The sequence below is a fragment of the Lampetra fluviatilis genome, chromosome 2, assembly GCF_964198595.1.
Source record: "Lampetra fluviatilis chromosome 2, kcLamFluv1.1, whole genome shotgun sequence".
Taxonomy (NCBI): domain Eukaryota; kingdom Metazoa; phylum Chordata; class Hyperoartia; order Petromyzontiformes; family Petromyzontidae; genus Lampetra; species Lampetra fluviatilis.
In genome coordinates this window covers 11,430,273-11,455,723 of record NC_136276.1, presented here as the reverse complement: position 1 = coordinate 11,455,723, position 25,451 = coordinate 11,430,273, and the positions used below count along the sequence as shown (strand labels likewise).

At 43.1% G+C, this 25,451-nt stretch overlaps 2 protein-coding genes and 2 non-coding genes across 4 annotated transcripts in view; all 4 read left to right on the top strand.

Moving 5' to 3' along the window:
• Positions 1-93: 93 nt before the first annotated feature.
• Positions 94-11,974, top strand: LOC144942401 (protein lifeguard 2-like). Its single transcript, XM_078869252.1, has 12 exons — positions 94-419; positions 912-1,149; positions 3,614-3,744; positions 4,391-4,455; positions 4,584-4,637; positions 5,218-5,268; positions 5,701-5,740; positions 5,902-5,939; positions 7,229-7,316; positions 7,868-7,963; positions 8,112-8,165; positions 8,663-11,974. Exons 1-12 carry the CDS (start codon positions 405-407, stop codon positions 8,807-8,809), a joined length of 1,017 nt encoding a protein of 338 aa, XP_078725378.1. The 5' UTR covers positions 94-404; the 3' UTR covers positions 8,810-11,974.
• Positions 11,975-13,645: 1,671 nt separating this feature from the next.
• On the top strand, positions 13,646-13,719 carry TRNAN-GUU (transfer RNA asparagine (anticodon GUU)). Its single transcript has one exon. It is a non-coding gene; the product is annotated as a tRNA-Asn (tRNA).
• A 1,548-nt stretch (positions 13,720-15,267) lies between these two features.
• Positions 15,268-15,340, top strand: TRNAF-GAA (transfer RNA phenylalanine (anticodon GAA)). The gene has a single exon. It is a non-coding gene; the product is annotated as a tRNA-Phe (tRNA).
• Positions 15,341-20,545: 5,205 nt separating this feature from the next.
• The window catches only part of TEX10 (testis expressed 10), a 46,993-nt gene continuing 42,087 nt past the window's right edge, over positions 20,546-25,451 (top strand). Inside the window, exons 1-3 of the mRNA XM_078869179.1 lie at positions 20,546-20,753; positions 22,172-22,372; positions 23,032-23,445. Of these exons, the coding sequence (XP_078725305.1) occupies positions 22,193-22,372; positions 23,032-23,445 (594 nt within the window). The 5' untranslated portion in view covers positions 20,546-20,753; positions 22,172-22,192. The remainder of the gene's footprint in view (positions 20,754-22,171; positions 22,373-23,031; positions 23,446-25,451) is intronic.

Below are 25,451 nucleotides of genomic sequence, written 5' to 3'. Positions count from 1 at the left end.
TGGGTGGGAGGGAGGTGAGGGGTGGGTGGGAGGGAGGTGTGGGGTGGGTGGGAGGGAGGTGAGGGGTGTTACGGAGGGAGGGGAGGGGAAGGGGGTTACCGTCCCGAGGGTTGTTGTGAAGCGACCGCCGCTCCACGACTGCGCGAGGAGTCGCTGAGAGACGCGGCATCAGCATCAGCAGCAGCAGGCGCGTCACTTCAAGATGGCTGCTGAGGGAAGCCGCCGTTAGCCACGCGAAGCTGCAGCGCTCGCGATAAACAGCGTTTACATTAAAAACAACAAGGGGTGGAAGGTTCTGCGGCGTCGTCGTTCGTTCATTCGTCGTGGTTTTACTGCTAATTTGTGTGGGGGTTTTTTTGGCCTCTCGAGCGGTCCGTTTTCTTGCGGTGGAAACGTGAATCAGAATGACTAAGGGAGTGGTAAGTTGTGATTTTTAAATCGGTCTTCTTACCTCCGGGATTTTTTCGTCACATTATTGAGCTGATTGTATGCAGCTATAACATTGTTTAATGACGTCTGTTACGTTGACAGTGGACTGTTGCGTCGTTTTTGATTGTGAAATATGTATTTAATACAGCCTACAAACCAACAAAAACGATTTGCAATTTGAGGCTCATGACACCATCCATAGCTCTCTCTGTTCACGAATTGTCATCGCGTTTGTCGGTACCTTATCCCAAATGTAAAATCAAATAAACACACGGTGATATTGTATGCATGCTTAAAAAAATACATAAAATCATCTTCCTTACATTTGTAAGGCAATCTAACAAAATGGGATCTATCGTATGCACCGTTATCTTCTTATAATGCAACAATTGCCCACGCGGGCTTTGGGTCGTGGTCGGTAAAAATCAAAAAAATCGCGCGCCACGTTCACATTTTGATGTTTTTTTTATTCCATTTGTCAGCTGGCTCAGAACAACAAAGTCCAGGACGTCTTCCCACAGCCACAACAGCAGCAGGAGCAGGAGGTTGTTGCAATGGCAATGCCCTCGGCACCACCCAGCTACGCCGAGGCCACGTCTGGCAAGGAAGGTGGCGCGTATCCACCGCCCGTGATGCCTCCTCCTCCACCCCAGCTCGGTTGGGCCTACACCACCACCAACACCACCAACAACACCAACAACAACACCAACGCCGGCCCCGGTGAGTTGGGGTTGGTGTGTCCAGTCGAACCGCTACCCCCCCCCCCCAATCATCCAACCTCTTCTTCATTTGTTCATCTTTTAGAATCTCGAACCATAACATTTTAGGCCGCTTAGGGCGAAAAATGTGTTTTTTTTTATGGCACGAATATCTCCGTGCTAATAATGTGGCGTATCCACTTCTCTGGTGTTTCCACTTCTCTTTTTTCCATCGCTGCGTCTTTCAGCTGAGACCGCTTGCATCCTGCCCAATGTTTAATATTCGACATGCATATTCTCGGTTCTTTCGGTAAAGTCACGTAGAAGGGAAACAATATTGAAATACTTTACCGAAAGAACCAAGAATATGAATCCCTGCAGTCACGAAAGCTTTAAATCAAAATTCGACATGCAGTTAAGATTATGGGTTTCCTACTCTTCCCCAAGCACATTCAATTGTTCCCTCCATCACAATCTTTTGCAACCGGTCATCATTCTTCTTTGTCACGTGTTTAAACGTTTCTTAATTTGCCCACCGTAAGAATTGCAGTGATTGCAGTGCACGTCACCTGGTGGGGAGCGTTCAGTTCATGGTCATGAACAACAGCGGCAAGAGTGGTGTATGAGCATGTCTTGGGGTCTTTGTCGGATCAGCCATGAATGAGTTTCGTTGGGCACGGTGTGTAAATGACAGCACCTGTCAGATGTGGATATGGCAGCGTTGTCAGGCACATCAGCTTCTGTGCTTTGCCGGCCTTAATTGGTGCTTGATCACGGTACTTGTCCTACAGTCTATAATGTCAAACGGGTGACGTCTTTTTTTAACGTTTTTTGTGCGGGATTGAGATTGTATATTCATTGTTTATATTGGTTCACAGTGGTGTAATTGTCACAGATTTTAAATAGCGTTTTCTATTTCAACCCAAATTGTTTCAAACATGAGCGTCATAAACCTGATCCTTGGCACATTGTAATGCTTAACCTTAACGTACGATAAATGCCGTGTAAATTAAAGTATATTGATCTAAACTCTTACAGGCTAACTGCTTTGTTTGAAAATGAAAAAGTAGAGGTAATGCCTTGCTGGAATTTCCATTTGAGCTTTGTAATGCAGTTGTGATTCAATGGGAATAGACTGACTGATGAATAGAGTGCATATTAGATTTAATCTTTATTGTCATAAGTAAATTTTGAGCCATTTTGCAATGTTCAGCAATGTGAAAAACATTCTAGAAAAATAAGTCTGTACAGTCCCTTGTATTACAAACCACAGCAGTTGTCATTTGGCTTCCTAATTGAGTAATTTGTGAATCTGATTAACAATTTCATTCTTGGTTAATGTGTTGCTATTCCTATGTATCCAGCCTTGGGAGAGGAATTTGGGCCGCAGCTCATTAGTGCACCCACCCCATATGGGCAAGTTGCCTTGGAGATATTTTATACGCTTCAGTCATTTGTTGACTGCAGCATAAGATATACATTTGATTTTGTATGCTGACTGCATGCCTCACTGACATGTCACACCAATATTGTATTATGTCAACTACATTTGTCAATTAAATTCACTTTGAATACTGATATTCAAACAGTTAATTTGCTTTAAAATTACTGTACGCTATATTTCAGTTGTATAGAGATCAAACGAGCTCATGAGTCTTTTTTTAAACGTCACCATTTTACACGTAGGCTTTTGCGATCAGTATTATGATTAATAGTTGATATTTGGGTAAAATCTTATAAGTAAAACGTCTATTGTACACACTGGTGGAGCCAGTGGGGGGGTGGGGTGGCACGTGCCCCCCCAATGATCCTTGGGGTTTATTAGTAATAAATCGGCATTTTGTGACCCCCACTGCCACTGTGTAGCATATTATGCGATGATAGGACAATAGTCAGAGTCCATAATTGGCCATAAGTAACGGCAAAGCAGTTATAAGTGACTCACAGAATTGTGCGCAGTTGCGTATACAGGACACGACTTCCCTGAAGGCAAATACCTTCAGCGAGCGCGATGCCGATCACACAACGCGGTTCGAATTCGACCCTCGATCGATGGCTGTGCCATCGCCACACACACGTCGAATAAAAAGCAAGGGACAAGTCCTTACTTACTAACAACTCCTCTATCATGTTTCATTGCTGGAGGGGTCCCCCCCCCTACCTGAAAATCCTGGCTCCGCCATTGATTGTACACCCTCCTCCACCCGACACTGATATTTTGGAGACCAATCCACAACATTGGTAAATGTTGTGGATTGCTCTCCAATGTTCTGTATTGCCGAAGCAGCAAAAAATTGTTACCCTAGTTCACGTGACAAGTTTATTAATATTTTACTTAAGTGATATGGCCTAAAAATCAATTATGAATGCATCACCATGTTGTAGCCAGTATGGTGTAATGTTAGGACACAGTATATCTTGAATAATGATCTGTTAGTGTTATATCTATATGAAATGCAACTCTTCTTTGTTGTGATGGAGAGTAGCTCCAAGCTATGGACAGGCCTACACAAGCCCCTCGTACACCCCGTACACGGACACGAGCAGCAACATCGGTGACAGCTTTTCCTCTAACACATGGGAGGACAAAAACCTGCGACGAGTCTTCATTAGAAAGGTGCGTGAAGCAGCGAGGGAGGCTGCCTATTTGATTGTCTGTATTTAAAATAACACGTCAGGGATAACCAGAATTATCTAAATTTGTCTGGAAATTGAGCGATTGCAACAATAATTTTAGTGGCACAGAAAGTTTATTCATAATAATATGGATTTAAATTCTATATTCAGAAATGCAATGTTTTAAGCAAATAAAGAATATTTTCTCGGGATGCTTCATTAAATAGCTAATCTGCTAGGAACCACTTCATTTTCATTAATGATCATAATTAAATTTTTGCCCATGGTGTCCATGGCCTTCGAGCAGATTATTGTTGATACGGAGTTCTCGTGAGGTCTCTGAAGGTAAGCAGGGCAGACCCTGGATAGTGCTTGGATGAGAAACCACCAGTGCATAAACAAGATATCATGGGTTATTGTGGGGTTACATTGTCAGCAGAGGATAGTGTATCTAAAATCAGCATAGTATAGTATGCTAAAATAATCCCCCTGTACAGCATTGGGATTGACAAAAGGGTTGTAGATGTACATTGAGTCCAACTTTACAGCCGTTCATAAATGTGTTCCCTCATGAAGACTACACACATTTGAGCGTGGACTGAAATTGTCGTGCATACACATTGCTTGCTTTCTCTCTCTCTTGCCAGGTGTATGCAATCCTCATGCTGCAGCTGCTGGTGACGTTTGGGATTGTAGCCATTTTCACGCTTTGGTAAGAATTTCTCATGTGCCTTAGCGCTACACACATAATGTATTATACGTGTAGTGTTTGGTAATGGAATTTTTTTGCAAAGATTACAGTTGAATAATTAATAAGATTTTAACTGAATGCATTCACAGTGAACCAGTGGGCTATTACGTGAAGAGGAATCCTATTTTGTACTGGTCGTCATAGTGAGTATATATTGCCCCTGCACTGACTCAAGCCGCAACATTTGCATTGTGGTATTTCCCCATCTGTTATTCATCATCAACAATCGTCAACCATTGTCAATCCACTGCTGGATGAAGGCCTCCGCAATTCTCAATTATCTCCCATCATCCAGTGATGTAACACTCCACCCAGCACCTGTATCCGAGTTCATTGCATCGCTCCATCTCCTCAGTGACGTGCTCTCGAACTCGTTCCATTTCTTGGCTGCCACAGTTTCACTATTCTTGACCATTGGCTATCGACCCTTCTAGCAGCACATCCTGCCCAAACTGACTCACTTAACTGTTTGAAATACGTCTTTAATCTGTGCATGTTCTCCAATGCATATATGTACCACTTCATGTCTCTTAAAGTACTGTAATTCAAAGCGTGTGTTTCCCCGTGCATCATTGCGCATTTGCTTCCACTGTATTGAAGCTAATCGTACTGCAATTTCAGCACCGTTTTAATAGAATTTTTTTTACCAAGCTTAAAGAAACACGTGGTTATAATTCTGCCGATTCAACATTACGTGCACATTGTGTGTTGTGTTTTGTGCAGTGCGGTGTTCCTGGTTACCTACTTGGTGTTGGCATGCTGCAAGGAGCCTCGGTAAGTGCCATGCTGCCACAATTAAGCATTCGCTTTTTTGTTGAGAGTGGATTTGTATTACTATAATCTTCGGATTATAAGATGCACTTTTTCTCCTGTATTTTATAGCAAAAGTTGGGGGTTACGTCTTATAGTCCAGTATGTGGTCTTTATTGCCACTGCAGCTGCCTTGACATGTGTGACAATATTGAAATCACTTTACTGGCACTGGTGGGCACAGTCAACAACTTGATTTTCACCACATAGCCACTTCTACTTTTACCGGATTCTCGGCTTTAGTTAAGTGCGAGTTGAATGGAATTTATTTTTACAGCACTTAATTTATATTTTCAGTGATAGCACATACACGTGAACAATGTAATGTAAGATAATTTTACCACAAGGTGCACTTTTGCACAAATGTCTACAGATGAAATGTGTTTTCTTTTTCAGTCGCCGTTTCCCATTGAACATCATTCTCCTGTCTATCTTTGTAAGTACTTGTTTGTAAAACGATTTAATGGTGTAGATGTCCTGTCTTTCAGTAATTTTTGCATTTCATGTGCCTCACAACCGCATGTTAGAATTCTTCACGTAAGTTTAGTAATAACTTAACCTGATGCAATTTAAACTTTCATTCTTATTTGTTTACAGACATTGGCTATGTCATATATGACAGGAACGCTAGCAAGGTAAGCTTTTAAGTTATCCACCTGCATTTAAAAATAATTCAGAGTACAGTTACTTTACTGATGAACTTTTCCTTTTCATATTTCAGTGATGCTTGTCAGAGATGGTGTGACAGAAATTATCAGCAATATCTCAAACGTAATTACCATTATTTGTTTATTTGACTGAATCGGGATAACCCAGTTAAAATAATGTACAGATGGTGTGTTATTACTGAAAGAACCAAGAATAAGTCTACATTATAGACTGTCAGTACGCTCACTCAGGTTAAAAACCAGGTTACAGTCTACATTATAGACTGCCAGTACACTCACGAGGTTAAGAACCAGGCTACAGTCTACATTATAGACTGCCAGTACGCTCACCAAGGTTAAGAACCAGGCTACAGTCGACATTATAGACTGCCAGTACACTCACCCAGCTTAATAACCATTGCTACAGTCTACCTTAGTGTTTATTATTATTATTTTATTATTATTTTTCTTCTTCTATCTACGTGAAAGAACCAAAGAATATGTAAACAACTCTTCCAAATATATTCAGTATCTAGATGTCCACAAGCTGTGACCATTTTTGACTTGCAACCACAAACATTGTATTGCCGAGTTAAACGAGCATCAATTTGTCAGTGTTTTTTGTATTTTCAGTAATTTACCATTTTGATTACGCATTATTATTCTGTGATTTTTTTACAGTGTGGAAATTTTTGAATTACTTTATTTGATGCTACTATCTCTGCCAATGTCTCTCGGATGCCGGTGAAAACGAGGTGTTTCATCTGAAAATACTTTTCCTGGTTCAATATTTTCAACTAGCCTTTTGCCCGTCCAAGGACGGGGGTGTATATCAGTAAATCTGAAACTTGCAAGCGAAAAGCAGGCCGCGACGTGATATTCATTGCATTAATGCGCGTGCCATTTGTAAGTGCGCGGTGACACAGACCTATTTCATTTTAAGGTTATAATCCCTTGTTCATCATGATATCCTTTTTACTTTGATGTCTCAACAGCGTTACGGAGATCGCGTGACGTGAGGGTTCTGCCTTTGTAGTGAGGGTTGTGAGTTGACGCCGAGGAGGGGGGAGGAGGCGCCTCGGCCCCCCATGTGGAGTGACGTCACCCGCTAATTATGATTAATGGTGGGGGTGTCCATTTGGAGGACGTCACCTGCTCATGAATATTAATGAGGGGGGCTGGTCGATGTGGAGTGACGTCACGAGCGTTAAGGATAGACATTCGTGGGTGATTATAGTAGGTATAATGAAATGCAAATTGTTTTTTTCTTCTGACAGCTTCTATAGCACACGGTCGGTTATGCTGTGCTTTGGAATTACTGCCCTCGTCTGCTTCTCAGTGACTATCTTTTGCTTCCAAACAAAGGTAACAGAAATTTAGTTTTGCATCTTTGGAGTTCTAGTCACTTGTAATAATTAAAATGTAAGAAATGTAAATTTAGAAATTCCAGTGTGAAACCTATTGGTCCTGCAGCCCATGTTAACTCCTGTTTCCCCTCTGTAAAAATATCGTAGTACTGTGTCGGTATATGAAACATTATGAAAAGTGTCACTATACATATTTGGTTTTGAAGTGCCCTTATGGCACATCGTTGTACATTGGCCCATTTTTAGACCACTGGTATTGTGTATAAATAGAGTATGTTATGAAGATCGAAAAAAATAAAATGTTTAATGTAAAAAACTTGTTTATAGTCCATATGGAATTATTGCAACACCCTGTATTTGTCACTTTTATGTATTTTAAGTACAAATTAACCAAGCACCATACTGTACTTCATAGAAATTCACACCTGTAAAGCGAGACAGTATAAGGCACACATTATAATACAGCAACTCCATTCGCTCGATACGGACTGTATATATTTATATATATTTGATTTCATTATTAAACGGCTGTTTAAATCTGTGTTGCAGTTTGACTTCACAACCTGCCATGGGCTGTTGTTTGTGCTGCTGATGGCACTTGTTCTTACTGGACTGGTGGCTGCGATTGCTGTGCCTTTTGGATATGTGAGTCTTTACATGTTCATCACTCTCGCATCTGGGTTCACACAATCTCTCTCGAAGTGTCGATCGAACCACGTTCCCTATGTGTGACCCCATATATGTCACCTTGTAACATTATCAGGTCTAATGACGTGTGTTTATCTGTTGATAGATGCCTTGGCTGCATGTGCTTTATGGAGGCCTCGGAGCGGTTGTCTTCACACTGGTATGTTAAGGCAGCCCCATTCGTCACCATGGGGTGTTCAAATATATATTTATGCTTATTTTGCACTGACATTTGACAAAAAATAGGTGAAAGATTTGTGTTAGTCTTGTCTTGTACTTGTTAATATTGAGCTCATTACTGTGCGAGCATGTACGGCTCGTGGTGCGTGAGCCCAGCAGCAACAAAAAACAAAAACGTCAATGTTGCACAAAAAACTAGGCATTTAAATGGTTGTAAATGAAACACAGGACAATAGAAAACCAGTGGAAATATAACATGAGACAAGAGGTGGTATGAAGAAGGACCATTGCCAAAAAAGTCACCTCATATATTTTTCCTGTTAAGGCAGTGTGATTGACAAATGTGAGTTTTGTTGTTGTTTATGCTTGTGCACCACTGTTAATGCAGTATCGCTTTAATAATTTGTTTCATGCTTGCGTGAAGCTGTTTGCTATCATCGAACCTACGTCTGCTTCGTTTGTGCCGCTGCGTTGCAGTTCTTGGCGTATGATACGCAGCTGCTGATTGGAAACCGCCGTTACGCCATCAGCCCGGAGGAGCACATCTTTGCCTCCCTTAACCTCTACATGGACCTTGTCTACATATTCATGTTCCTCCTGCAGATCTTTGGCAGTCGCGAGTAGGGATGATTGTGTGCCAGCCTGCTCAGAGAGCCATCCCACATGCTCTTCAATGATTGGTCAGGACCTAGGTACACTCCGTAGTAAACGACCTCTAATTGTCAAATTTCTTCGTGTAGAATACTTTACGTTAGGTTACTACTCCGGTGGAGTTCTGTGACATTTGTTTTGCAGATGGATAATTAACGTAATTTTTGCGCAGTGCCTGAGCATTGAAAACACCTACATGCCCTTGATATTGTTCAGGATTATGAATTTTAAACGTGCAGTAATAATACGAATCAACATCTGTCAGAAATGTATGCTTAAGAATCGTGCGTTCCTTGATTAAGACACGAGAAAAGATTTTAGTTTAAAGTATTCGTTAATAAATAATGATTCCTATAAATATAAATATAAAAATAAAAAATAAAATATTAGGCCTACAGAATGTTTTAAATGTATTCTATTTAGTATAGGTTGTGAAAAGTGTTTCAGATGAGCTTCATAATAGTATTTCACTCAATAGTCATTGCTCATTCAGTGGTTCCCTTAGGTGTTAAACTATGTTTCTGCTCTGCTTTTTAAATGATGTTAATGACATGATGCTTAAAGCATAATTTCCCACTTAAGTTATTTTTATTTTTGTGCATATATGTTTCACTCCTTTAAATAAATATTGCATGGGGGTGTAAATCCTGTAGTGTATGTTGTACATTGTGGGTGGTGGTAATTTATATTTAAACGGTCCTATAAGTGATACCAACGTATTCCAAACTAAATGAAATAATTAAACTTCCATGCAAAATTAACTACAAATGTATTGTCTAATGGTTAGCATCAAAAATATGAAGTATTGTACGTGCAAAAACGATAAAGTTTCTCGATATTCACAGTGATGAGAGCTTTTGGCTTCAGCTGATAAATATTTTTGAACATTAATGTTAAAGGCTTTGTATACCACTTGGACATTGGTTGCTTCCAATTGTCAACTATCGTGATAAACCATTCGGTGAAGTATCAAAATTTCTTCAAATGCGTTTTTTTCAAGGATACAACACCGTGTTCTCTGAATTATAAGATGCACTTTTGTTGTATTTTAAAGCAAAATGTAGCTGTGCGTCTTAATAATCTGGGAGGTGTGTGTGACCATCTTTGTATTTGTTGATATCAGGCACATGTTTACAGTGTCTAACTTACCAGAGCGTCTTATAATCCAGAAAATACATTGTGATTCTTTAAAGCCATTGTTAAAAGTATCACTTATTGTATCTATCTTAGAACTGTAATTATACCGTTGTATAAGTAACAAGTGTGTAGTGTAGATATGTAAAGGAGATGGGAGGGAACCATAAAACGACACATTTTTATCGAATATTTATTTTAATTTGGAGTAAAGTTTGTAGATTGTGGAGATATTAAATAGGCTATCTTTATTTAACCATCACTTTTATAATCGACAGTTGAGTTTGATTCCTGGTCATGGCTAAAATCGGTGGGAATTGATATCTGAAACAGTCTTCGGCTCGTTTAACCAAACTACAATGGCTAGCGTGGTGAATTATGGTCAAACCCCAATAGTTGATATGGTGTCGGGAGGCCTTCATTCGGAAATGGAATGATAAAGGGCTGAAATGTATTATTTGTCAATTTAGACTAATTTGTAAATGTTACTGCAGTTTAAACATTGCACAATTTTGCAATGAGAAAGTCATTTTTAAAAGTTTCTTTAGAGTTGCTGTCGCGGTGTGTTTTTATTGAAGCCTCGGGGATTTCTAGCTTCCGTCATTTAACTTTTTTCATTCTGGTTGTTGTAACTTAGAAACAGAATCCCTGTGTTTACTGCTCGTGTAAAGTACTTTCAGATTTTGTTGGCAATACTCATTTTGCTTTATTGAGACCAGCAGTTTGCATTTCTGTAACTTGCTTCTGAGCATCTTCAATGTAGAATGTTTTAATGATTAAAACAAATCAACGGCATTGAGTTATATTACTTGCCTACACTGTATTTAGTTTTAGGCCTATCGAAGCTATTCAGGATGCTGTCTTGTCACGAGTAGGCAAGGGACTAACGTTAAATTGCACCGTTATTTTGCATAATTGCAGCGTATTATCAAGAGTACTGATTGGTGAGGTTTTCACATGTGAGTGGCCTCAGTCATCAGCTACTGGACGTGTGGTTTTACATAATAGCCTGAATACTTCAGTACTATGCCTGAGGTGATATTGTCAAAATTGTACGTCATCTTTTCAACTGATGCGATTTTGTTCATACTAAACATATGACGGGGTCAGTGTCCCGACATTTGTGTTGCCCGACTGTGCATTGCTCAGATCGCGAGACCACTTAACAGGGGCACCCCGTGAAGGGTGCCGTCTTGCCCCCGCATAGAATATACTGCTGCAAATTGCACCTTTCCATACGAAAGAAGAAGCCCTGATGCTGCTTGTGTTGCCAATGTTGATGGATTGCGCACTCACCCGTAGCAGCAACAAGTAATTAATTCATTTCTCGAAACATTCTCCATACCATTCGTGCAGCAAAATAATTTAAGGGTCATTGGCCATGTCCTCAGAACCCTCATGAAAAATGGTCTTGAGACTGTGTTTGTTTCTGGGATAAACAATTATTAGTCCTCATGAGAGCGGTGGTTCATGATTGCCTGCTGGTCAGTTTTCTCCTTGTATGTGTGCAGAGTGCTTTGACGCAAATTTGGATAATTGCTGCTGAAGTCGCACAGTTCATTGCGTATATTACTGTCCACGTGGGGACGCTGGGTCGCTAGGCGAGCGGAAAGGACTGGGCTTGTTGAGGCAGACTCACAGTCCCCAACAAGAGGCATGGGAGAATGAACATTTGGGTTACAGGGTTTCAGTTTGAACACTTGAAGCTGAGACCCGAAGAGATGTTTGGTGGTTATGTTGACGTTAGACGGTCTACTCACTTCTAACCAGCGATGGGTGCATTGTGATTCATCTGCTCATTGAAATTCAGCCGTCTTAGAACTGGGTTGAGTGACCAAAATGCAGACTTTAGCTATGAAAAGCAAATGATGCAGTCAATGTGAAAATAATTCTGTATCCCTGTACTTTGTAAAGTGGTGTAATTGTGGAATATTTCTCCTTGATAATCCTTGAGTATGCACCAATAAAGTGTATCAACAATGAGTGGTATCTTTTTGTACTTAATCACCTTTATTAAACAACAAAATATGAAACTGTGACATTACATAGTGTTTTATTATTGTAAGGTATACATTATTTTGGAATGGGCTTACATTAATGAATGCAGCATGATTCAAATACTGTATTATACTATTGTTGCTTCCGAAACGTCGTGACTTAATTTAGTTCTATTTTTTATTTTCACCTACGTGACTGTACCGAAAGAACCAACGAGTATGGATCCTTGCAGTCATGAAAACTTCAAATCTAGAATGAAATACTCTTACTTTTGGTCCTTGATACAAAACTAGTTTTATTGAGATCTACATTGTATGCCATTAATGTGGTCTGGTTTTTCGTTGAAGATGTATTGGATATAAAAATGCAGTTTTGCATTTCATAATTACGACACTAATAAAGATCCACTTATGTAAAAATCCAATCCTTAAAACACTTCACATGTAACACAACAATGATATTTGCCTACTCAACCCAGGCAGGCAAAGGATGTCCAGAGATGGAGCGATGAAATCGGATCACGTAGGCGCTGGATGAATTGTCACATGGCGAGACCGAGAGGGGTGACGACCGAGTGTGTGATGGCCTTCATCCAGCAATGGTTAGATCATGGCTAATGAGTAAAAACGTTTTTTTGTATTTCCCAAACATTTCGTAGATGTAAGCTTTTTCGAGATTAACGAATGAACACATGGCAGCCAATGAATTAGAATGTGTCCACGAGGGCGCCCACCTTGGAGATAGAGTGATGAAATCCGTTTATGTGCAGATCCGAGGTGGATTATAACAGCGGCGTGTGCGCAAAGTGCCCACCTGCAGTTGCTGCTGCTGTCCAGCAGTCGGCGCTATGTCACTACACATGCACGGCCGAGAGAATTGAGAGGGACCGGGGTGGAGGGCTGACGGCTGTCTGCTGCCGCAACCAATGGAAAGGGGAGGGCGGGAGGTGGGGGATGGATTGGCCACTGAACGGCACGGAGAGTTCGTCTGTCCTAGCTTGCGAACAGTGAAGTTGTTTTCTTTTACTCCCAAAATACTGCGGCACACCTGATGCTTTACCACGTGAGAGCGGTGGTTCTCAACTGGTGCTACGCGTACCCCTTGGGGTACGTGAGGTGCTTTATAAATCTGTGAAATTGTAATCATACTTGAGCCATTGGCGAATAATCACGTATGAATCTGCCAATATAAAATAACCACGATCGAATTTAAATCCACTTGATAACATGGAACAAAATAAAATACCTTCCTAAACGAATTTATCTTACACAATGTGGTTTCCAAGAGTAACGAGCTAGCGTGAACAAATTACGTCTTGCATGCTGGAGTGTGGGTTGATATATTTTTTTATTCGCTTGCAGTTATGCCCTGTGCTAAGCTCGTTAGGATACCTCACTAAAGTGGACAATAGGTGAAAATAATGATGCTCATTCACAGCATTCACGCATTTATTTCTCAGAGCTATATTGGGCCAGGCAAGGGTGTTCTCAGTTGAAACAAAAATTCTATAATGTGGGGGGGGGGGGGTTACAGGTCGCCAAAAAAATGATTGACAACCACTGTTCTATCCACTGCTAGATGAGATTTAACGTGGCACTGGTTAGACAAAGAAGGCATGGGGCAGCAGCAGGCAGGACGCACATGGCATGGGCTCCACCGCACGCTAAGGTCGTCGCAGTCTCTGTGGCGCAATTGGTTAGCGCGTTCGGCTGTTAACCGAAAGGTTGGTGGTTCAAGCCCACCCAGGGACGGGGATGTTATTTTTTTTGTAAACTTTTTTTTGTCACGACATTTTACGAACTAGTGGTGAGACAAGCGTTATCGGTTCACTCGTTTATAATGTAGGTTTTTGTTTTTTAAACGTATTCTGCGGATTATAAGACGCTTCGGAAAGTAAGGGGCCGTCTATAAATGACGTCATGCACATAGGGAGGAGGGGGTCAGACATTTGGGACGATGTGTGACGAGGGGGGGGGGGGAGAAATGTGACGTCACATCAAAATGTGCAACTTTAAATAAACATAGACAACGCGTTCAACTTAATTAAATATACTTTTTATTAATGTTTTTCTCCTACAACATCAGTGCAGCGCCACATTAAATATGCACTACAATGACAATAGTTTAAAGCGATTTGAAGCATGTTTTATTTGGGGGGGGGGGCAGAGCTTTGTGACGTCATATTTGAGGGGGGGGGTCTGACTTTTTGTGACGCCGTGTGACGAGGGAGGGGGGGGTCAAAAATCGTCTAAAATCGCGTGACGTCATTTATGGACGACCCCTAAGACGCCCCCCTCCCGACTTGTGCTGGGGGGGTTTCATAATTATCGACTGCTCGATCAAGGCCGCCCCCACGCCGTGTCGAACATTCGGGGTTGTCTGACCATAACTTCACCACGCTGTGCCTTGGGGGGAGGGGGGGGTCAGTGAACCTCGGTGGCAAAACATGATTTGTCTCAAGATCTGGTACCGAGGGCATTGTGTTGCAACTTCATTAGGGGTTCAGCCAAGGTCAATCCACTGCTGCCGGACGAATTCCTCCGCCTCCCCAAGGTGCGCCCATCTGTCGCGATCGTGCGATGGGATGACCCGCCCAAGAGCCACCTTGCACGCGAGACGTTCATATTTCATCGCTCCATCTTCCGTCCCTCCTCTCTCGGACCACGTTGCCACTCCCTGGGGCTCTTACACTCCATCGCGAGGCGCTTCAAACCATCGGGGCCCCTTCGAGCGACGAGTTTTGCCCACGCCAGCTAATATCTCACTTGCGCCGTATGTCCTGCCCGAGTTCTCTTTAAGCCACGATGCGCACGTGTGTGTGTGCCTGTCTCCCGGTGGTATTTGGTGCAAGCGTAACAACCTCGAATTAATTCTAGATTTGAAGCTTTCGTGACTGCAAGGATTCATACTCTTAGGTTTTTTCGCTAAAGTCACGTAGGTAAAAAATGAAAAATTATAGAAATAAAATTATAATTCACGACGTTTCGGAGGCAACACAAGTCTCAGTCATCAGGTGGAACCGTCACAGCTCGATTTACTGTCTCAAGTGAAGCAAAATTCCAAGAGTCAAGCTCTTAAATACAGGTTTAAGAGGGGAGGGAAGGGGTTATCTGAATGTGGAAGCCAATGCGTGGAACGTGTTGGTTATTTTATTTCAATTATTATTTCTATTATTTTTTAGCTACGTGACTTTACCGAAAAAACCTAAGAGGTATGAACCTCGAATTAATGTTCACTCCACGTGTCTTTGAGCACCCACGCCAAGCTTACAAGGAGTTTGAACGGCATGGATGGGCACAGCCGAAATAGCTCAGTTGGGAGAGCGTTAGACTGAAGATTTAAAGGTCCCTGGTTCAATCCCGGGTTTCGGCAAAGGTGCTATTTTTTTTTATTGCTCTATACGGATTTGCCCAGAATACGAACAAACACCGTCGACTTTCGACAGTTAACACCGCTTAAATGAATCGTGTATCTCACAGTGATGCTTGGTTCACTTAATTGGGCACCTTTTCGCGTACCATTGTCACCAACAACAATTCGACAATGTCGACGTGAAACCAGGGCCACGGTGCTGCGTGCGGGGAGCCCAGTAGGAGGCGATCTGGAGCAGCTTGAATCATGGGAGCTGATGATGAGACGTGCTTTGGCATTTGTGTCTACGCCAGTACAAATTGCACGTCTGGGATTAACTTCGTCGAATCTTTATGGATGGGTGGCCGACTCGGTCCACTACATAAAGTATAACTCTCGCAATGGGCTGTGACTACGAGTCATATGCCTACAGCGACCGTGAACATTCTTTAGTGAGATAATTAAAGCCCCTTCTTCATATCGTTGATAGATGAGCGACCACCAATGCATGAAACCGTTGCTACGGGACTATGTTGTTAGCAGAGAGGCAGTGCAGAAACATTCACTGCTCTGTCGCCTATGTTCTGTTCCTCCCTTTCACCAACCCTTGCCGACCTGCAGCGTGATGAGGTTTGGACAAATAACCACATTTGGCCGGCACAGAGTAGGGTGCCTTTATCCCGTAGTGGATTTACAAACAATGTCTGCCAATGTACGGGTTACATATTGTGAAAAAAGCATGTGTTGTAAGTCGGAACTAGGTGGATTGCTTCATCACGATTTCCTGAGATATGGCGATGCCTTGGGAAGGCTGTGGATAGATCATAGCAAACCATTACGATAATAATATAAAAATAAAACAACTAAATTTTATAAAATACATTTATTTTATTTTTAATTTTATTTTGTTTTCACCTACGTGACTTTACCGAATAAACCAAAGAGTATGGATCCTTGCGGTCACGAAAACTTAAAATCTAGAATATATATGAGATACACTTGTGAAATGTATTGCAGTAGTTGGATTATTGTCCAGCTCCTAATGGCGTATGTGATCTGGGTTATCTCCCGAACACCTGAGTTGCTCAGAACCAATCGAGCATGTTTTTCCCCTAGTTTTGCAACAGAGAAGTTGTTCAATGAAGTATTACGGAGGACTGTGTGTTTCACATAGATGTGTAATAATTCGTGATACGAAACGATCACAAATACAAGTCGCAAAATGTGCTGCAGTGCTCAGAAAGTCTTTACTCAAGCGTGACAACAAAGAAAGGAGAACGCGATGCACATTTTTATAAAGTTTTGGATATTCGTTGCGTTAATACAGCTGTGAAATGTTTGTACAATTTCAGAAAAAACTGTTGCACCGTTTGAAAGTGTGTTGCTTTTTTTGAACTGTCTGAAAATGACATTGGCAGATCTGGTTGGAAAGATTTCAAACCCTCTCAAAATGAAACCATTACTCATAGCACATGGGTGAAGTCTGCTGTTACAACGTAACCACGGATTGTATTATTTTTTGCAATTAAGCCCGTATGCCGTGTGTTGTCACTGCTGGAAAAAAATGCTGTGGTTCTTGATTATCTTTGGTGCTTAACACATGCCACTGCAATTTCCAGGATAGCTTGAAAGAAAGCATAACATCTGGACGCCGAGACGAATTGTGCAGACGAGACCACGAGTCTTGTGGAAGCTCCGCAACAGATGATGTACTCGTGGCTCCAGGAAGGCTGCACTCCGTGCAGCTTACAAGCCGGCTACTAGCGTTGATACTTTATATCACCAGGTCTTCTTGAAACCGTTCTGTCCTGTCACACACACACGTCTTGCGGAAATTGCCTTGGTTTTGACCGTAGCACCTGAGACTTTGAGCGGTGTGACATGATGCGAGCCTGTGAACAAATAATCTAAGTAGAGTATTGTGTGCATGATTCATTGCTTATGACGGCAAACCATCTCTACACTGTAATTATGGAAATTGCTTTTTATAAACTGCTTCTGTCGTGTCACTTATTTCAGCTGTGTAGGAGATTGTAATGTACGCAATATCATGTAACGTTACACCGTACAACTTTCGCTCAGAATGCAGCAGTGGGAGGTCTCTTATTTTCATTTGATGCCTCTGAAGTCTGGAACTCTTTTTGCCCAGTCATCCCTGTGCAAGTACAGGTGCCCAGGGCCAGTTCAGATATCATTCGCCACTCACCCGTGCCCCACGTATAAAACTCAAGTATGTGGGTTCAGATCGCAGGGTGACTAACCACTGCACCCGGATACATTTCTCGGAGAACAAAAAAAACAATTGAGCTGGAAAGGAAACAAAGCAATGATGGTACCGCCGTATGTACCTCGTCCTTCCTCACCTGACCTCCTCGCCCTCCAGCAGCTTATGGTAGGTGGCGATCTCCACGTCCAGAGCCAGCTTGATGTTCATGAGCTCCCGGTACTCGTGCGCATGCTGTGTCATCTCCTGCTTGGCCTTCAGTAGCTCGGCCTCCAGGCTGGCCACGGCCTCCTTCAGGGACAGCTCCCCACGCTCCTCCACATCACGCACCTCCGTCTCCAGCTGTGCTCGCTGCACCAACGCAGAGGGCTTTTTAAATCCTTTATATTAAGTTCACTTGCTTGCTTGCGCGCTGACGACCGTGCAAATCTTTCGGTCGTTTTTAACCCACTCCCCGTGATCCAATCGAGCTGACATTTTGCACACAGACTCGTTGTGCGTGACAATTAATTTTCGTGAATTTTTTTTCTCCAAAATGTTACACTTTTAGGATTTTTTTTATATTTAATTACCAATTGCTTAATGGTGGCAGGCAATCATCTGACCCATAGGTGGCAGCCATCTCAAGCCAGAGAACGAGAGGACTTTAGCCGCCACGCATATAAAGGATTTATAGTGAAAAACTTTGTTTTTACGGGTTAATTTTTTTACATTTACATGCACTTTGTTGTTTTGTACTCCCTCACCTTCAACATGTAGTCACCGTCGTAGTGAACTATGGTCAAGTAACCCTCACTGCCTAAACAAATTTAAAAATTAATACTTTAGCAGGTAAAGCCCAATACGCTTTATAGCTCTTTTTCAGAAGCGACCTGGTGATAAATGATAGCCCAGCGAAGTGGCTTCTCACGTGGACATTTATAGCAGCCAAATACTCTAAACGCTTGTTTCTAAATGTGAAGGGAAAACGCGGAGGACCTAGAGAAAAATCCACGCGACCAAGGGGAGAGAAAGATAACATGCAAACTTCAAATATACAGCAGGCGTCAGGGTCCGGATCGAACCCACGACGTCCTGCGTACCAGGCGAGCGAGTTAACATCTCACCACTGCAATTGTGCGGAGGCCCTCACTCAGCAATGGATTGACAAACAGGCTGTACATGTACATTCGAGGTGATTGGTGAGGGTAGAAAGGTAAAACTTAAGGGCGCTAGCAGAGATTTAAAAACAAACCTTGGGAAATTAACATTGAAGACACATTTACATGTCATTGATATCAACTGCTGAAACGTTTCCAACAGCTACACTGGCCACCAGTAACTACATATATACCACGGTGAATAATATAAAGTATTGACATCATTATTTTTAACTTGACAGCCAAGTACAACAAAGGAGACAGGTCTACTGAAAATCAATGGTCTAATCTGAGAGACAGAGAGCACCTGTTTCTTCAAAGCTTCAATCTCAGCTCTGATGCAGTGGATGAGTCGTTTACACTCAGTGATTTCATTATTGATGCTTTGCAACTCCGTCCCACTTCTCTTGGAAGCCTCGTTCACATCTTCCAACTGCACGCGGCAGATCAGAGTAATCGCTTGGAACTTTGACATGTGCTCATTATAGTTGAGTAGAGCCATAGGATGAATCGTACATGCATTTCTGGTCGTGTGGGTGTTTGTGTGTGCTTTTCACTTGCCTGAACAATGCACTACGCCTAAATACAGTGTTAAATAATCGACTTTAGAAACACAACATTTTATCATCAAGGCTTAATTTTCCATGAAATATTTTCCACTGCCCTCACCCCTGACAGTAGGGCGGGGCAGGAATATCTTCTGGAGCTCAGCCCTCGACAGCTCTGGCTAGATTTGAGCCCAAAACTGTATATTACCATCATCATCATCACAGTAGAAGCAGTGAAACGAGTACACATCTGGCGAATACAATTGTGAACGATCAATAGACTGTCTGCAGTGGGAGCATGGGATGTCCACGTTTTTACGCGACTTGAAATGGTTGCAGTAAAAATGATCGCCACACATGGAAATTTCATCTTTATGGGGTGTGTTGTCACAGTGGACATTCAGTGGGATATCCCTTCTACATACTTGCCAATCCTATCGATTTAAGCTGCCTGTTTATAAAACATTTTTACCCGTACCAACTATTACATTTAATCATACCGCTTAGTAAAATAAAAAGCAACCAAACATTGATGCATTTTTGGCTATTAAAATCGGTATGCGATAAATTAGACGAAAGATCTGCATTCTGTCACTTAAATCGGCAAGGTTGTCAAGTACGCTTCTATTATACGTCACCCGCTTATGATTATTAATGAGGGGGGAGGGGTGCTCCATGTGGAGTGACGTCACCCGCTCATGATTATTAATGAGGGGGGAGGGGTGCTCCATGTGGAGTGACGTCACCAAGTCATGATTATTAATGAGGGGTGTGTGCTCCATGTGGAGTGACGTCACCCAGTCATGATTATTAATGAGGGGGGTGTGCTCCATATGGAGTAACGTCACCAAGTCATGATTATTAATGAGGGGGGCGTGCTCCATGTGGAGTGACGTCACCAAGTCATGATTATTAATGAGGGGGGAGGGGTGCTCCATGTGGAGTGACGTCACCCGCTCATGATTATTAATGAGGGGGGAGGGGTGCTCCATGTGGAGTGACGTCACCCGCTCATGATTATTAATGAGGGGGGAGGGGTGCTCCATGTGGAGTGACGTCACCCGCTCATGATTATTAATGAGGGAGGAGGGGTGCTCCATGTGGAGTGACGTCACCCGCTCATGATTATTAATGAGGGGGGAGGGGTGTGCTCCATGTGGAGTGACGTCACCCCTCATGATTATTAACGAGGGCGTGACGATTGTAAAACGTCACGTAGGGGGAGGCGCCCTTCCCGTGATGTCATCCCGGCGCGACGGCCGCGCTGGGACTCCGCCCCCACGTGGTGACGTCATCGTCGCCAGCCCGCCACGTGCTTCCGCACACTACCGGGAGCCACGTGCGCGCCTGCGTGTTGGACGTCTTCACCGCGGGTTCTTCGTCATTTACACCGCCAGCAGCAGCAGAATTACACATCGTTATCAGCAACGGCAGGACTGGATATCGCCGCCGCGCTGAGTATGACAACGTCACGGTCTTGTTGAGGCCCAGGAGGGATATTTTTTTTGCAGCGCGGACGCGGGGTGAGTGTGGCAACTCAATATTTATGTACACCCTCCTCCCCCCATTTGTCTTTCCCATGGTGGATGCGTTTTGAGTTTGTTTGATTTGTTACACCAGGTGTTGGCAACGTGCGGCTCTTTGAGGACTACAGTGTGGCTCTTTAAATTAATAAATAAATGTCTCATCTTGTTGTTTTGGTTGCCGACCCCTGACCGTGGAAGTCCAGTTTACCATGGGAGTCCAGTCCAGTTTACCATGGAGGTCCAGTTTACCATGTACAGGGTTCGGCAACCTGCGGCTCATTACGGACTGTTTCGTGACGTTATTAAGTACCACTGTCCCGAATTCACAACATGCATTGCGGCTCTTGAAATATTGTGAATCGGATGATCCCGTTCAGCCAGTTGCCCGACTGTTTTGCAAGGCAGATCCGTGGTGCGTGAACGCAGCAGCAGCAGCAACACAACAAAGGACAAACAAACATTGCCGAGAACCGAGTACATGGCCCGAAGGAATATTATCGGCGATCATGAGGATCTATCCACCACGCTGCGCTGGCGAGATGTTGACTACCTCGCCCGGTGTGCAGGAGGTCGTGGGTTCGATCCCGACCCTGACGCATGTATATGTTCTCCCGGAGGTCGCGTGGATTTTTCTCTGGGGCTTCCGCTTTTTTCCCCTCCGCATTTATAAACACGCGTTCAGAGTATTTGGTCGATATAAGTGTCCACGTGATAAGTTGAGCTTATCATTTGTAGCCAGGTCGCTTCTGAAAAAGAGCAATATAGTTCAGTGCGCCTTACCTGGTAAAATAAAACAGTTTATAGTGTTTTCGAAAAGCACAGAACTGAATTTTGCTGCACCACCCTCTGTTGCCCATAACGCGTATACCGACTATAATCACCCAGGAATGTCCTGCTGATCTCCATTGGCAGCCCTGAGCCAGTGAAATGTCACGTGCTTAGAAGGGCTGAATGTAGCTAGCACAACCAACTACTCACTCGTGGCGTGTACTACCTTATAGTATTATACATTACTCGGTGATGTAATGAAACATACCGTTGTATACTATATACAGATACAAATGTGCATGAATACAAGTATCACTTGATTCACAATTTTAAACAACATACACTACCATAATATACCTGCACAGTGAACTCTACCAATAAACGATATTGTGCTTTAAAAACTGCATTGTAAAATTGCTTTGTGCGGACTGAAAGTGATAGGGGTGCATGTTGCTTCAATATCCAGACACATACAAGCGTGAATTTATATTGTTAACACCATATAGTGTTTGTTTCTAAGCCATAGAGAGCGTGGCGTGTAGACTGTGCTTCATGGACTTGATGACCAGTTCCTGTAACTGCAATGTAAGAAAGTTGAGACCTAACATTTGCGATGTTCCAATGTGCTTGATGACTGCCGTTTTAAGGCATTGAGAAATCTACAGAAAATGACGAAGAAACGTCAGCGGGATACCGACTTCCAGAAAGTGAAGCTCAAGGTTGGGAAGAAGAAGCCCAGGGCTGACAATGAGACCAACACGAACTTTAAGACTCGCGCCATTACCGTCCCAGAACAGCTCAAGGCCACCGGCTCGCAGCCCACCACCAAGCGCAAGCTTAGCATTGATGTAAGTGTTAACATTTATTTGTTTTTCTAGATGTATAAAACGTATTCGCAACGACTAATGCACCTCTGATTAGCACTGTCGGCTACGTACGTCGCGAAATAAGTTCAACGTACATGCATACAAAGTGGAGCGTACGCTGTTAAATTTGCTCCTGACTTTTGTGCGCAATAAGTTGTCTATTATTATTTAGCTGCTTTGGTGGGTGTGAATGAATGTTTCGTGACATTGCAACTTAACCGCAGGAAACAAGTCACAATGTATTGAAAAATGCTCAAACGAGCATCACACTACTCGTCTCCATTGAAGGTTCTAAGCTAGAGATGCAAATACATTCGTATTAATCTGATGGGGACCAGATAGTGTCTTAATTCTGATGAAAATAACTCTGCACATGCTTGACATTCAAAGATGATTCTGCAAGGGAAAATGGAAGAGGAAGGAAACTGAGCAGTGGTACAAAAAGAGCGGTTGGATGGGACTACATGAATAATACAAAAGATTGAATGCATCTTTCAAGGGCAGCTATGAGGATTATACTAACTAGAGAGTGGACAGCCATTGCTGGTTTCCCAAAAAGTACTAATTTTGTGAACTCCGGTGTCAGCGTGCGTCGTAAGTAGCAACACGTGACGTGTGTCATCGTCTGTTGTCGCACACAGACCCTTTTGACGCAGCTGCGCCACTACGGCACGACCGTACGGCAAGGTGCCCTGGGGGGACTCAAGGAGCTGCTGGAGGCTCACCCCGAGCTGGTCCCCCAGCATCTTTCGTCCTTGGTGGATCAGGTGACACCGCTGCTCACTGACCGAGAGGCCTTGGTGAGGCAGGGCGTGGTGGCCGTGCTGCGCTCGCTCTACCCCCGCGTGGATGCCGCCCGACTCTCGCCGTTCGTGCCAACGCTGAGCGCTCACCTGGCGTCCGCCATGACGCACCTGAGCGAGGGTGTGCAGCTCGACGCGCTGCAGGCACTCGACGCGATTCTCGAGACTTTCCCCCAGCTGCTTGTGCGCACCGCCAGTGGCCTGCGACTGCTGGGCCTGTTCGTCCAGCTCATCTCACGGGGAGGCTCGCAGGTGAGTGGGGGCCAGGTTTTGTTACCCTTGATAACAAAGTTGTGGACCAACTTGCACTCAACATTTTCTATTTAAGTGCTGATTTAAAGACTTCTCATTTAAAATTGTGTATGAATATATACAGGAGTCTCAAGCACAGTCCAGCTGTTCTACATTTTTTTTGGACGTTGTGTACTGTATATTGTCTATAGTGTATTCTTTTTGGGCGTCAATATTGATTTGCAACGATTTCCTTAAACCGAGTATTTATCTGACATTTCCCTTTGTTCTGGCACCTCGAGAATTACTGCCTTGGAAGTGCGGTATAAATAATAAATGATAATGATGATATAGCTTATTGTGCCCTGGGGTGTTTTTTAGTGGAAGTGAGAAATGTGTTTCTAACAAACGGTGCCCTGTTGGTACCATTTAACCTCTACTTTTATATTGTTACTAGCAGAAGTACCCGGCGTTGCCCGGGTGAAAAATATATTTATAATAACCTTACATATATACACAGAAGAAATAAATAACACTAAATCGATCATTAAACCACTTTAAAGGTGACGGATAAAAAAACTGACATGCCTATTCCCATCGCGGGGCACGGGACGTGCCTCCCGGCAAATCCCTCGCAAGCGAGCCTACACAGACGGACAGACAATTTTTGAGTACGACGTTTCGCTGGTAATTGCATCCAGCATCAGCGAAACGTCGTACTCTGAAATGGTAATTGTTGTGGTTTCACGCTTAAACACACCGGTGGGCTAAAGCAGTGAACTATTAGTCTTTTATCAACGTGACACTTTTTTACTGATTGGCCGTGTCGGGTGGTGGAGGGTTACAACACATTAATAAATAAGGCGATCTAAACCCAATAACGTTGTTTATGAATAATGGTCGCGAAAGCCTACGTGTTACAAATTGACTCACTTTACTTAATAACCAGGCTACAGTCTACATTATAGACTGCCAGTACACCCACCCAGCTTAATAACCAGGCTACAGTCTACATTATAGACTGCCAGTACGCTCACCCAGCTTAATGACTATTTGTACAGTCAACATTTAAAGAATCGATTCTTGGCGCGTCGGGTTTAAAAGTAATTACACAGTTGTATTTTCATTTGTATGTAATGTTTGAAAGTTTTCAGAAGATTTTAAATGTATTTTCCCCCCGGGCAACGCTGGGTATATCGAGTTTATACCACAAAGTCGTCGCTTGACACGGGTGGGGTGTCGAGGCCTAGTGCCGTGCAGAGCCTCCGGCCTCGCCTAGATTGCCCACCCAGCTGAGGCTGGGTACTGGGGCCGTTACCCCCCCCCCCGCGCTACAATAATACTGTCTAATCGCTATAATTGTATTATCTACCGACCCTATAATAGTAATTGCACACATTGGGGTGGGGGGGGATTGAAGAGGACGTGAAACTTTGATGAATTTACCTCAGAGTCGCGTGTTAATGCGTGCGCATATTTTTAACGGGAATTAAAAATGGCGTCCACCCCGCAGCGAATGCGTCGCTACCCGTTGCCAGGGGCAACCACCGTGTTCCGCGCCGGTCGTCCAATGAAACTGCGTATGGTCCGGCGACACACAGACAGACAGACACAGACAGACAGACAGATTTGCGATTTTATATATATAGATTGCAAAATCGGCATTGTAACGCCAGCAGTCTTACCGATAATAAATAATGTCCTCTACCCAGGAAAGCCTTGCTGATTCTGTTGGGATATTTGGCCAATTAATTTCATCAATGTTTAAATCGATACTTGTTTATTTACAGCAGTAACAGTCTTTATTTAACAAATGAAACCCCTCGCGTGAGTCTCAAGTTGTTATTAAGAACGTTCTGGTCCGTTGAGTATTTTTGCACATAGTGAGATGGTATTCAAAATGCGCAGTCCAGAAACCTGTACTGCTGTTGTGCTTTATAGAATTCACTGGAGGCATGCGAATGGTTGCCTCGTGTCATAATCGTTGCTCGATGTAGCAACTCGTCTCTAAAACACACTATTGCAGG